The sequence below is a fragment of the Pseudophryne corroboree genome, chromosome 8, assembly GCF_028390025.1.
Source record: "Pseudophryne corroboree isolate aPseCor3 chromosome 8, aPseCor3.hap2, whole genome shotgun sequence".
NCBI classification, from domain to species: domain Eukaryota; kingdom Metazoa; phylum Chordata; class Amphibia; order Anura; family Myobatrachidae; genus Pseudophryne; species Pseudophryne corroboree.
The window spans coordinates 386,664,677-386,679,459 of record NC_086451.1 but is presented as its reverse complement, the minus strand read 5'-3'; the positions used below and the strand labels follow the sequence as shown (position 1 = coordinate 386,679,459).

The following is a 14,783-nucleotide window of genomic DNA, read 5'->3' as shown; positions in this document are numbered from 1 at the left end:
CTCGGTTTTAGGAGGTTCCTGACTAGCTCGGATAACTCCCTGGCTTTCTCCTCCGGGAGAAACACCTTTTTCTGGACTGTGTCCAGGATCATCCCTAGGAACAGAAGACACGTCGTCGGAACCAGGTGCGATTTTGGAATATTGAGAATCCAATCGTGCTGCCGCAACACTACCTGAGATAGTGCTACACCGACCTCCAACTGTTCCCTGGATCTTACCCTTATCAGGGAATTGTCCAAGTAAGGGATAACTAAAATTCACTTCCTTCGAAGGAATATCATCATTTCGGCCATTACCTTGGTAAAGACCCGGGGTGCCGTGGACCATCCATACGGCAGCGTCTGAACTGATAGTGACAGTTCTGTACCATAAACCTGAGGTACCCTTGGCGAGAAGGGTAAATTTTGACATGAAGGTAAGCATCCTTGATGTCCCGAGACATCATGTAGTCCCCTTCTTCCAGGTTCGCAATCACTGCTCTGAGTGACTCAATCTTGAATTTGAACCTCTGTATGTAAGTGTTCAAAGATTTTAGATTTAGAATCGGTCTCACCGAGCCGTCCGGCTTCGGTACCACAACAGTGTGGAATAATACCCCGTTCCCTGTTGCAGGAGGGGTATCTTGATTATCACCTGCTGTGAATACAGCTTGTGAATGGCTTCCAAAACTGTCTCCCTGTCAGAAGGAGACATCGGTAAAGCCGACTTTAGGAAACGGCGAGGGGGAGACGTCTCGAATTCTAATTTGTACCCCTGAGATATCACCTGAAGGATCCAGGGGTCTACTTGCGAGTGAGCCCACTGCGCGCTGAAATTCATTGAGACGGGCCCCCCACCGTGCCTGATTCTGCTTGTAAAGCCCCAGCGTATACTGAGGGCTTGGCAGAGGCGGGAGAGGGTTTCTGTTCCTGGGAACTGGCTGATTTCTGCAGCCTTTTTCCTCTCCCTCTGTCACGGGGCAGAAATGAGGAACCTTTTGCCCGCTTGTCCACGAAAAGACTGCGCCTGATAATACGGCGTCTTCTCATGTTGAGAGGCGACCTGGGGTACAAACGTGGAATTCCCAGCTGTTGCCGTGGCCACCAGGTCTGAAAGACCGACCCCAAATAACTCCTCCCCTTAATAAAGCAATACTTCCAAATGCCGTTTGGAATACGCATCACCTGACCACTGACGTGTCCATAACCCTCTACTGGTAGAAATGGACAACGCGCTTAGACTAGATGCCAGTCGGCAAATATTCCGCTGTGCATCACGCATATATAGAAATGCATCTTTTAAATGCTCTATAGGCAAAAATATACTGTCCCTATCTAGGGTATCAATATTTTCAGTCAGGGAATCCGACCACGCCAACCCAGCACTGCACATCCAGGCTGAGGCGATTGCTGGTCGCAGTATAACACCAGTATGTGTGTAAATACCTTTTAGGATACCCTCCTGCTTTCTATCAGCAGGATCCTTAAGGGCGGCCATCTCAGGCGAAGGTAGAGCCCTTACAAGCGTGTGAGCGCTTTATCCACCCTAGGGGGTGTTTCCCAACGCACCCTAACCTCTGGCGGGAAAGGATATAATGCCAATAACATTTTAGAAATTATCAGTTGTTATCGGGGGAAACCCACGCATCATCACACACCTCATTTAATTTCTCAGATTCAGGAAAACTACAGGTAGTTTTTCCTCACCGAACATAATACCCCTTTTTTGGTGGTACTCGTATTATCAGAAATGTGTAAAACATTTTTCATTGCCTCAATCATGTAACGTGTGGCCCTACTGGAAGTCACATTCGTCTCTTCACCGTCGACACTGGAGTCAGTATCCGTGTCGGCGTCTATATCTGCCATCTGAGGTAACGGGCGCTTTAGAGCCCCTGACGGCCTATGAGACGTCTGGACAGGCACAAGCTGAGTAGCCGGCTGTCTCATGTCAACCACTGTGTTTTATACAGAGCTGACACTGTCACGTAATTCCTCCAACAGTTCATCCACTCAGGTGTCGACCCCCTAGGGGGTGACATCACTATTACAGGCAATCTGCTCCGTCTTCACATCATTTTTCTCCTCATACATGTCGACACAAAAGTACCGACATACAGCACACACACAGGGAATGCTCTGATAGAAGACAGGACCCCACTAGCCCTTTGGGGAGACAGAGGGAGAGTTTGCCAGCACACACCAGAGCGCTATATATATACAGGGATAACCTTATATAAGTGTTTTTCCCCTTATAGCTGCTGTATAGTTAATACTGCGCCTAATTAGTGCCCCCCCTCTCTTTTTTAACCCTTTCTGTAGTGTAGTGACTGCAGGGGAGAGCCAGGGGAGCTTCCCTCCAACGGAGCTGTGAGGGAAAATGGCGCCAGTGTGCTGAGGAGATAGGCTCCGCCCCTTTTTCGCGGACTTTTCTCCTGCTTTTATATGGATTCTGGCAGGGGTTAAAATTCATCCATATAGCCCTGGGGGCTATATGTGATGTATTTTCGCCAGCCAAGGTGTTTTTATTGCGTCTCAGGGCGCCCCCCCCCCAGCGCCCTGCACCCTCAGTGACCGAAGTGTGAAGTGTGCTGAGAGCAATGGCGCACAGCTGCAGTGCTGTGCGCTACCTTGTTGAAGACAGGACGTCTTCTGCCGCCGATTTTCCGGACCTCTTCTGCCTTCTGGCTCTGTAAGGGGGCCGGCGGCGCGGCTCTGGGACCCATCCAAGCTGGGCCTGTGATCGTCCCTCTGGAGCTAATGTCCAGTAGCCTAAGAAGCCCAATCCACTCTGCACGCAGGTGAGTTCGCTTCTTCTCCCCTTAGTCCCTCGATGCAGTGAGCCTGTTGCCAGCAGGTCTCACTGAAAATAAAAAACCTAAACTAAAACTTTCACTAAGAAGCTCAGGAGAGCCCCTAGTGTGCACCCTTCTCGTTCGGGCACAGAGATCTAACTGAGGCTTGGAGGAGGGTCATAGGGGGAGGAGCCAGTGCACACCAGATAGTCCTAAAGCTTTCTTTAGATGTGCCCAGTCTCCTGCGGAGCCGCTATTCCCCATGGTCCTTACGGAGTCCCCAGCATCCACTTAGGACGTTAGAGAAAATTCCTAGTGTACGTGAGTACACCTGGACAAAAAAGCGGATTCTGATTCTGTGATGCACACTCAGGGCGAGCATAGCCCACAACACTCTGGAGAGAGATGACGTGGGATGTAGTCAGGGTGAGCATAGGGCCCAGCAGTGTAATGTCACTGGAGAGCGATGACTGAATTGCCTTTGACTCACAAATCGCCTGTAGATGGGCGTGTATGGCTCTGGAGTTGCGTCGCATGAAACCACACAAAATTTACTTGCATTCAACTATGGGCTGCAAAAAAGCTAGGTAGGGAATACTGAGTGGGCTGTAGTCTCAGGAGAGGTTATGTGATGAGAGGTGTTCCTAGCTCTATGTGTAATGTATACTAACTGTAATGAGATTCCCAGGTGAGCAGTTTGGGGTCTAGTCTCAGGACAGCTTAGGTGATAAATGGTGTTCTACTTCCTAGTAAGAATTGTTGCCATGTCTTTGAAGGCTACAAATTAAGGGAACAAATTACTCAGCAATGGAAATGGAAGCTTTGAATCTAACCCTGCACTTTTTTTTCTGATAGTTTAATTCTTCCAACACAATAGTTGGCATGGCCACATATTTAAAAATCTTTCCAGTTTCAACAACTTACCATATCTCTGATTGGTTGGGAATATCAGCCAATCACAGTCTGAGAGTCTCTCATACTGCATATCTGCTAGAAGTGATTTGGTTTGTCGGTATAGGGGCCCGGGCAGGGGGAGAACAACCTTTTTGGTTGGGGGGACAAGACATAATTTTATTTTGGTGACCCTAAATAGCTGAAGTCACACCACCTACCTGATGACAAAGATGGGAAATAGGGAAAGCACAGCAGACGTCTCCTAGAGAACCCCTGAAATACTTTCTGGGGATACTTACATTTTTTAGGGTAAAATGTGCATAATAAATACAAAAACATAACTATAACATGTGAGTGACTTTATGTAGAAGATGAAGAGTCAGGCTCTCATAGCTCACACCCTGGCTGAGGCTGTGCATGAAAGGTAATGAGACTTTAAAGGGTACATTTTCAGCTGAACCCCATTGGAAATTGGGGGAGGTCAGGAGGTGCTGCAAAGGAGAGCTGAGGAGGTTGAGGAAAGGACTATATGAAGTTGTAAGTGAGAAGGGCACAGGGATGTCTCCAGGGGAGGAGCCAGCCCACAGTAACTAGCTACACACTGTAGGGGTTGGAGCTGGGAGGGAAGAGGTGGACTTGAGCAGTCAACAATGGTATTATCTCCATACTGACACTGCCCGTATTAGCTGTAGATTGTGGCCACACTGCGCTAGGGTAACCCAGCACTTTGACTGGCGCCTCTCAAATACTTTTTTTGTGGGGGCGGAGGTGCCCCTTGCCCTCCCTGTTCCAGCGCCTATGATCCTGGGTAATAATGTTCCATTTCCATCCAGCACACCAGGGTGTATGAATGAACACTAGGTGAGATGACAGAGGCTTATACCTTGATACATTTCAGGATTTGCACATTGTGATCTGCAATGGACAAGTAAAGCACCCCAACATATAAGTCTATCAGCAAAGGGACAGGCCTTAGTACAGTATGTTAAGTATCTAGGCCTACCATTGCTTGGTAAAGGCTAGGTAGAGCTGGTTTATGTATATACTGTAGACACAGGCCCCCTGCAATTATTTGGGCGTGCAGGACATTGTGTTATAATACTGTGACCTGGCTATGTACCTGTGAAATGACTGTTCCTGACTGTTTCATTTGTACTGCTTTCACATCGCATTAAGCAGGTTGCACCCGGAACATGGGCACGAGTCTTTTCCAGGTGCGACCCGCTTGAGATCCCTTTCAGACTGGCGGCACCAACTTCACATATTGCCGGGTTGGTGAAGCGTGAGGTGACGTGTGCAGAGGTGGTGCCTGGAAATCAGATCATCTCCAAGCGCCACCTCTCACATCGACCTGGCAACCCGTTCACACTGCATTTCAACCTGGGAATAATCAGACGACCCGAGAAATCGTAACACATACCTTTCACACTATACCTCGACCCGCGTCTACCCGCCATTATACCGGGTTATTTTGGCAGTGTGAAAAGGGTATTATTTGAGCTTGTCTTGTGCCATAGGAGTTTCAATAAAAAAAAATAAAAAAAAGGAAATGTGTAAAAACAATTTGCATTACTTAGCGCCAAGCATTGTGTCTGCTTAATGTAAACACAGTCATGCGAGTTGCACAACAGAAAAGAGGCCATTTTGTTATTAGACAGTAAATATTCTGCATATAACAATTTGTGCCGTACTTTATTTATGGGTTCGAAAGGTGCCAGATTTTATAATGTCCCTTACTGCATGTTACAAAGTGATTTACTGGAACAAGACACAACGTCCCCGACTGATAACTAATGGGGACAGTTAGGACTAGTGTATGAGAGAAATCTCCACCACCATCATTACCTCAGGCTACACCAGGCTTAGCTGAGAAACACGCGCAGCCAGCCCTTTGAGAGGGTGCTAACATCTTCCAGAAACAAACCACCCACATTATCCTTCGGAGTGAGTTATGCCAAGTCCACATCTGTCCTTACCGAGCGCCCAGAGATCTTGTCCATCTGTGATAGATAAATGTGATTACAAAACAGAGAGAACTTTATTGGGTTCACAGGAGGTCCCCTCCCGCCCTCCTTATAACTGTTAACCACTGAGGGACAGACTTCCAAGCGATGACTTTAGTTCTGCTGCAGTTTGGCAAACTGATAAAGTAACATCTATCATCTCTTCTCAGTAACAAATTATGTTATTAATTATTTGGATTTAGTAGACTTTATAAAATAAGTAGGGCTTACTGGTAAATGGATAGTATTTACATTTCTGCAAATTAGCATTTATCCACGTTCCCTCAGTGTTTCTGCTTTTACCTCATACATTGCTATAAACACATACTGCTGTATGGGATAGCTGTGTCCAATGTGGCTGCATGCTTTCTTTTTTTTCACCATCTGGTTTTTTTCCAAATATAAAACGTTTATTGATGTTCACCACATAAAAGGGTATTCATATAAAGAAGGTACAGCCGAGATTAGAATACACTACAATAAAATAAAAAACAGGAAAGGGGGGAGAGAAAGGCCCAACGGCCAGGGTGCATCAAGATACATTTTCACAATGTATTTAAATACAAGGGATTTTCTACTCTATGTAAGAACTACAGTCAAAATACAGATGCCGGAATGCCAACACTACCCATGCAGGCCAATCTAGTACTGGTGACAGCGACACGCCGGGTCGCGCAGCGCTATCGCTGTGGGGCATATACACGGAGAGATTTGTGCTTAACTTCTAAGCAATCTAGTCTGATTGCTTAGAACTTAAGCACGGATCTCTCCATGGGTACCCCCCTTAAGTGACTTCGGCTGTGAAATTTTTGTTGGTAGCACACATAGGGGTCTATTTACTAAGCCTTGGATGGAGATAAAGTGAACGGAGATAAAGTACCAGCCAATCGGCTCCTAACTGACGTTTTTCAAACCCAGCCTGTGACATGGCAGTTAGGAGCCGATTGGCTGGTACTTTATAGGGGGGTACTCACGGAGCGATCGCTGCTTAAAATCTAAGCAATCTGACTAGATTGCTTAGATTTTAAGCAGTGATCTCTCCATGTGTACCCCCATAGCGATAGCTATCGCTGGTGCTAGATTGGCCTAGCAGGTCGCTCATTTCACCCGCTGGGTGAAATGATGAGCGCCCCCCGTCTCCCCCCCCCCCCCCCCCCCGTACGCTCAGCACAGATCGCGCTGTGCTGAGCGGGGGGAGAGATGTGTGCTGAGCGGTTTGCTCAGCACACGTCTCTCCCGAAATCGGGCCGTGAATATGGCCCTTTCCTCCGTCCACTTTATCTCCATCCAAAGCTTAGTAAACAGCCCGTAATTTACAGCAGCTAATGGATCGTCCCAGGGCTATTCAATTAGTGGAAGCTATCAAGCATTATGCCACCCAAAGCATAATCCGTGATAAGCAGCTGCTGGAGACATATTTTTGTGTGATAACGCATGGATTCGGGAACTTAACCCAGATTTCCCATGTGTTATCTGCAGAAAATGGGTAATTTACTGCAATAAAAACGGGTTATAATAATTGGATAGCCCGATACTATCGGGTTATTTTAGCCCATTTTTGCTGTGTGGTAAATTACCACATGCAATTGGAAATAGTGATTTCAGTAACTCAGAAATTACTGATCTCGGATTTTCAAGTACAACGTTCTCTATAATTCACAGATAATAGTGCACAAAAAAAAAACAAAAAAAAAACATCCAGTGAGCTGAAGTTCTATGGAAGTGTGAATATACAGAACATAAAACTGTGATATGGATGGGCTACGTTAGCAGGAGACCTCACCATCTTCCACTCCTGTCAGTTAAGAACAGGAAATAGAGGCTACAGTGGGCACAGGCTCACCAAATATGGGGGCAGATGTATTAACCTGGAGAAGGCATAAGGAAGTGATAAACCAGTAATATGTGCAAGGTGATGAATGCACCAGCCAATCAGCTCCAATATGTAAATTAACAGTTAGGATCTGATTGGCTGGTGTCAGTATCACCTTGCACATATCACTGGTTTATCACTTCCTTATGCCTTCTACAGGTTAATACATCTGCCCCATGGTCAGTTGTTGATCACCTGATTTGCCGGATCTTATTTTCTGCTCTTCTGTGCTGATGGAAGGGCCAGAATTTAGTGTAAACAACATGAATCCATGTCCTTTGTCGATGGCTTGGGCTGCTGGTGGTGGTGTTGTCATGGTGTGGGGAACACTGTCCTGGCAGATATTATGCTCCTTAATACCAATTGAGTGTCTTCTAAATTCAACAGCCTGTTTACTGATGCCAGTCATGTGCATCCCTTTATGGCCACAGTCTAGCCAGCTTATAATTGCTGCTTCCAATAGGATAATGCTCCATCAGGGAGATGTATCATTAGCTGTTATAGGGTAAAGTGGTATCAGCGCATGTTATGTGCACTGATATTGCTTGTTTAGACATGTAACATTACTCTGATATATTCGCTGTGTCTCCACAGGAGATTTTGGAGTATCCCCACAATCTCCATGCCCTAAGGGTTTTGAGAGGATAAATGGAACCTGTGTAGGTAAGTGGATTTACTGTATATAATTTGACATCTACAATATTAAACTGATTTAGACTATACACATTTTCTTTCTCTCCACAGACATAGATGAGTGTAGCGATTCCTCTTTGTGTCAGAATGGTGACTGCACCAACACTAGAGGGAGCTTTAGCTGTCTGTGCAAAGAAGGGTATCTCCTTGATTCCTCTAGGAGCAGCTGTATCTGTAAGTCAAATTTTGTATTAAAAAAACACAAATACTGTATATAACAACCTTGTTATAAACCTATTTGTCATTCTTAAGCTGGGTACACACTGGAGTGATATAACATACAGTTTTGGTGAGACATATCGCTTACATCGCTCAGTGTGTACCCAGGATTGTGCGCTCCCGCGGTCGCATGCGACAGGCGCTTGGTTTGATGTGCTGCACATCAAACCAAACGTTGCTAGTGTCTTGTGTTATGTTAATGAAGGACGGAATATGATCGTTCCATCCTTCATTAAAATAACCAAACTGTGTGTACGGGCAATTCAAGCTGACAGGGATTTGTTCCTATGTCGGAACAAATCCCCTTCGCTCCAGAGTGTACCCAGCCTCAAGGATGAAGTAAGAGTTCTGTATTAGGAGGAGATAGGAGGTCTGTGTCCTGATGTCTGTGTATTAGGGAAGGCCATCGGTGGGTTATTCATAGATGGTCACCATCGATGGTACCTTTGATGGATAATCATACTGGTGTAAAACCATTGGTAATGGAACCATTGATGGTTTTACACACCGATGGTCATACCTGCATTATTGATCAATGAACTGCAGGCCGATACGAGCACAGGGTTGGTGCTTCGTAGGTGTTAGTAGCTCTGAACCATCGATGGAGGGAAATTCTCCCCATTGATGGTAAAAGTATTTTACATTCATCGATGGTCAATGGCCATGCCTACTGTGTATTAGGAGGAGGCGAGAGGTCTGTGTATGATGTCTGTTTAATAGGAGGTAAGAGATCCGTGTCCTAATGGCTGTGTATTATGAGGGGGGAGAGGTCTGTGTCTGATGTGTGTTTATTAGGAGGAGTAGGTGAGAGATCTGTGTCATGATGTCTGTGTATTAGTAGGAAGTGAGAGGTCTGGGTCTTGATGTCTGTGTATTAGGAGGAGGTGAGAGGTCTGTGTCCTGGTGTCTGTGTATTAGGAGGGGAGATGCCTGTGTCCTGGTGTCTGTGTATTAGGAGGAGGGGAGAGGTCTGTGTCCTGATGTCTGTGTATTAGGAGGAGGTGAGAGGCCTGTGTATTAGGAGTAGGGGAGAGGTCTGTGTTCTGATGTCTGTGTATTAGGAGAAGGAGGTGGGAGGGCTGTGTCCTGATGTCTGTGTATTAGGAGGAGGTGAGAGGCCTGTGTATACTGATATCTGTGTATTAGTCCTCATATCTGTGCATTACACAAGGTGGTGTTTGTGTTCTCTGTGACCCTGCTTTGTGGTGCAACATTTCTACATCTTACTGACAATGATGTTCTCCTCAGCACATCACGTGATCTCAGAAGCCAAAGGTCCATGTTTCAGGATATTGCGGGAGGGTGGTTGCTCTCTCCCTATCCTTAGGAACATAACCAAGCAGATCTGTTGCTGCAGTCGTGTGGGAAAGGCTTGGGGAAAAGCATGTGAAAGGTGTCCTCCCTTTGGCACAGGTATGAAACTATCACTTGAGTCTGGTGTTTTGCTCCACACTATCCCACTTTTGCTATTCTGAATCCTGATTCTGTTTCCGAATCCTGCAGATGGCTTTAAAGAGACATGTCCTGCTGGGCCTGGATATCACTACTCTGCTTCTGACTTACGAATTAACCATCGCTTTGTTGGTCAAGATCAAGCCAGGGTACCAGTTGTGATCCAACCTGGATCCAGAATTCCAACTGACCCCACTGTTGGAACACCCCTGCAACCTGTCACTAGTAAGACAGCAGGAGCTACCACTAGGATCCTTAGTTTGTCAACAGTTGACCACCATACCTCAAACAAGTCCTGTGTTGCCACCAAGATCTGCTCCACAAATTATCTCCATGTCTACACAGAAATTGTTTACAAGGCACAGATACATCTGATTGGCCCTGTATGGGCCTGGGAGTACAGGGGAGACATAACCATACCTCCTTGCAATGCCTTGATTGTGCACCCTGATACATGTGCCAGCATTGCAATGTACACAACAAGGGGCTGTAGCTTTGTCCCCTCTAGCAGCCACACGCCCCCTGCACTTGGCACCACAGATTCTACTCACTTTATTACATGATACTTCAAAGATTCTGAATGAAAGTTCAATCATATTTGCCTGTTCTCCTGGAATGTTTGGGAGGCTCCTCCCATGTACTGCCCATCCCTAGTAAAGGGAGAGGGCGGGGCTTAATAACGCATTTTGCAGCAAAGCACCTCCCCCACCCCCACCCCAATACTGCAAATTGTGTCACAGTGCAGTAGAAGGGTGGGGCAACAATTATGCTAATCACACCACCATAACCATGACCTCTCTTCTCCATGATCTGCCAGAGATGAGGTCCAAGTATGAGTTAAGTAGGTTAGTACGGTGCAGCTGAATAGTGAATATGTTATCATTATAGAAATAATAGTATAAAAATTAGGTTTGTGAATCCCATTACAATTTGTATTTGCTATTTTATATAGCACCACCATTATAAGCAGCTGTACAGATAATATTTATCCCTTCAAATCACGCACCACTGGAGCTTACAATCTAAATTGCCTACCACACAATAGGCTTTTGCCAGAAGTTAAACTGCCACTATATTTTTGTGGGGAATCCTGGGTACCACAAAACAAGGATAGGGCCCTGGCTGGAATCAAACTGTGTGGAAGCAAATCACCGTGAGATTTTCAGTATAATTATTATAATCCCCTGAGCGATGTCCGACTTCTGCTTGATAAAGTTTATATTAGAGTAATTCACAGTATAATTAGCAATTAGTATTATACTACTATTATACTGAAAAATGAACTTGACAGCTGGATTGCAGAGAAGCAATAGGACACGAGGACATGCACTGAGACTGGAGGGAGGTAGGTTCAGGGGAAATTTGAGGAAAAATTACAGAACTTCACAGAAAGGGTAGTGGAAAAGTGGAATAGTCTCACATCAGAGGTGGTAGAGGCTAAGACAGTAGAGCAATTTAAACATACATGAGATATACATAAGGATATCCTTACAAAGAAGTAAGGATAAAATAAGGGATGTAGTATGGTATGCCGGCGGCCGGGCTCCCGGCGACCAGCATACCGGCGCCGGGAGCCCGACCGCCGGCATACCGACAGTGTGGCAAGCGCAAAGGAGCCCCTTGCGGGCTCGCTGCGCTCGCCATGCTGCGGGCACGGTGGCACGCCACGCTATTTTATTTTCCCTCCAGGGGGGGCGTGGACCCCCACGAGGGAGAATAGCTGTCGGTATGCCGGGTGTTGGGATCCCGGCGCCGGTATACTGTGCGCCGGGATCCCGACATTCGGCATACTGAAGACCACCCTAAAATAAGGTTTGAGATAAAAATATGGTAAAAAAAGGGGCTGACTGGATGGGACAAGTGGTTCTTATCTGCCGTCAAATTTTCTATGTTATCTTATCTGCTGTCAAAGTTTCTATGTTTCTCTGATTCATGACATTTTTATTTTTCAAAATAGAAAGTGATGAAGTTGCTGCATCTTATCTGTATTTTCTAGGTCGCTTCAATGTGGATGAGAGGAGACCAGATGGGGATCACAGCAGGGTAGAGGTTCCAGACCAGAGATCTCCTGACAGGACACAAATACAAGTTAACAGACCTTCTTTTACCCTGGAAAGACTCATTCCAACCAAGATTCCAGCACGTGTACCAACTGAGGTGGAGTCTCCTCCCCAGGGTAAGTAAGTCTAATGACATGCGGCCTAATTCATGTTTGTATGCAATGGCTGATGTTCACACCAGTGAGCAAAGATCGGCAGACTGTGCATGTTTTGTGATTGCACTGCACATGCATCAAGGTGCCGCTGCGATCCCGCAAGCAAAGAGGATTTCATGGTAAAGTGGTTGCAAAGATGCAGGCATGTCATGGCCGTTTTCGGGTGTGTTTTTGCCGTCAGATGTGGGCTAGTATGTACAAAAACATGGTCCCTGCATCACTACTGTCGTGTCCCGTCTGCAAAGCAATAGTCCTACCCTTAGACCCAATGTTCCTCATGTTTGTGGATAGGCTGTGAATATGTACGCAATTGCGAATGAGGTTGTGATGGCTCCAGTGGGCGTCGCTTTATATTCCTGGGAGGCAGCGTCACTTGCTAATATCAGCCGTTGCAAAGCTGAGAAAATCGCATATGCTAAAGCATGTGCGCACAAACACAATAATAATAATATAGGATAAATTAGATCTCATAACTGCAGCACCATGGGATGAGTAAAACAAGTGGACTGCACGACATAATAACATTTGCTTTAGTACATCACATAGACCAAAGGTCTGTTTTAAGAGTTTACCAAGTACAGTACTATAAGAAAGTGTTTTGGCTGAACAAAACTTATGCATTACAATTATAACCATTGCACTACAATTAAACAGGGCTGCAACTGGGGGGGGGGGGGGGTCTAGGGGGTCGTGTGCAATGAAAGCCGGACTGAGGGAGCACCAAGGTAACCTGCTGCCGCAATCTGCATTTGCTGGGCGCCCACTGTGATGTTAACTAACAGTGTGCCCGGCTGTTCATTCCCTACACTCCAAGCTCCAGAGGCTGGGGCTCACTCCAAAGATCCACGCTTTAGGCTCCCACAGTGTGCACCCATAGTTCCTAAATTCTTAGAGCATGGAAAAACTATTTACGGTGGGCGCAGCAGGGTGCGTCTACTACAAAAGGAGAGGGTGGGTACAGCTCACAGCATTGCAGGAATCATGGCTGACAGAGCTATGTTTTTATACACAATTGCATCTTTAACTGTTCCAGTAACTTACCTCCCAACTAACCCGATTGTCATGGGATAGTCCCGTTTTTTTTTGGGACTATCCTGTTGTCCCACCCCCGGGCTGCAGTGTCCCGCGGTGGGGGTGGTAGTTGGGAGGCTCCTGTCACTGCTGCTCTGCGGTGAATAGACGCTGTGCACATACACAGGTGACAGAGGGAGAGGGGGCATGCCAGCAGCTCAGAGAGTGCTGGGCATGCCCCCTCAGTGACGGTACAAGGGGGCGTGACTCGCGATTGAGGCTCTGCCACGAGGCTATGCCCCTTTCATATAGGTCACACACCCTTTTTGGGTGCACTTAGCGCACACCAAGGTCCCTCTTTGTACTTTTAATTAGTTGGGAGGTATGCAGTAAGCTGCCTAGCAATGTCTGCCTCACCCCTAATTCTTAATAGCTCTAATGCTCCCTGGCCCTCATTCTGAGTTGATCGCTTGCTAGCTACTTTTTGCAGCCGTGCAAACGTATAGTCGCCGCCCACGGGGGAGTGTATTTTCGCTTTGCAAATGTGCGATCGCATGTGCAGCTGAGCGGGACGAAAAATTATTTTGCAGCTTCTGAGTAGGTCTGAACTTATTAAGCCCTTGCGATCACTTCAGCCTGTCCGGTCCCGGAATTGACGTCAGACACCCGCCCTGAAAACGCCTGGACACGCCTGCGTTTTCCCTACCACTCCCAGAAAACGGTCAGTTAACACCCATAAATGCCCTCTTTCTGTCAATCTCCTTGCGAACGGCTGTGCGAATGGAATCGTCACTAGAAGCATTGCACAGCAACAATGCTGTTTGCACCCGTACGACGCGCGAGCGCATTGCGGTGCATACGCATGCGCAGTAGTATCCTGATAGCTGCGCTGTGAAAATCGGCAGCATGTGATCAACTCGGAATGACCCCCTCTGTTCTCTCCTGTGTAGCAGGGCTCAGGCTGCTGACATCATCAAGGCACACAAAGAACAGCCAATCAGCACGTTTACATGAACGCAGGGTTGAATAACCCGGGTTGGACACTTTAGAGTGCACATTGACCCGGGTCCAACCCATGTTTAACACTGCTTTTATACCGGGTTGAAATGCAGGGTTACTCGACCCGGGATATTCAAAAGTGGTGCACCTCGACCCAAGTCGAGCAGGCTCGACCCGGCAATATCCCGGGATATATTTGCGGTGTGAAACGGGTATTATAAACTTTATTAGCAACAATGCTTAAGCTCTGTTTGTTTGTTTTTTTGTTATATCAAAGAACCAAAACTTGTGGTTGGGAGTCCGAGAAAGGCTAAGGAATGAAAGTAAATTCATAGAGGTGACTTAGGAAAGACTATGGGATAAACTAAGACTTTTAGCGGCATATGTATTATTCATCACGGCAATCCTGCAAATATTAATGCTCAGTATTGCGACGGATACTTTCATTTTGAATGAAAATATCTCTGCTGTATACTAAGTTTCCCCTGCGAGTTTCTTCCCTTGCACAATTGTGGAGTCTTTCCTCCTCCGGGGAATCTGACACTATGCATGCACAGTTTCAGATCCGGGAGCCGGCCAGAGGCTGCAGGAAAGGGATCTTCTGTGAATATGCCTCCATAGGTATTAAGCGGTTTATGCCATCTGAGTACC

At 46.5% G+C, this 14,783-nt stretch overlaps 1 protein-coding gene across 3 annotated transcripts in view; it reads left to right on the top strand.

Annotated features, from left to right (window-relative positions):
• Positions 1-14,783, top strand: part of LTBP4 (latent transforming growth factor beta binding protein 4) — a 411,741-nt gene that overhangs the window by 292,018 nt on the left and 104,940 nt on the right. For all 3 annotated transcript variants that reach the window (XM_063937673.1, XM_063937672.1, XM_063937671.1), the window contains 5 exons: positions 8,138-8,206; positions 8,288-8,410; positions 9,704-9,868; positions 9,959-10,132; positions 11,904-12,083. In XM_063937673.1, the coding sequence (XP_063793743.1) occupies positions 8,138-8,206; positions 8,288-8,410; positions 9,704-9,868; positions 9,959-10,132; positions 11,904-12,083 (711 nt within the window). The remainder of the gene's footprint in view (positions 1-8,137; positions 8,207-8,287; positions 8,411-9,703; positions 9,869-9,958; positions 10,133-11,903; positions 12,084-14,783) is intronic.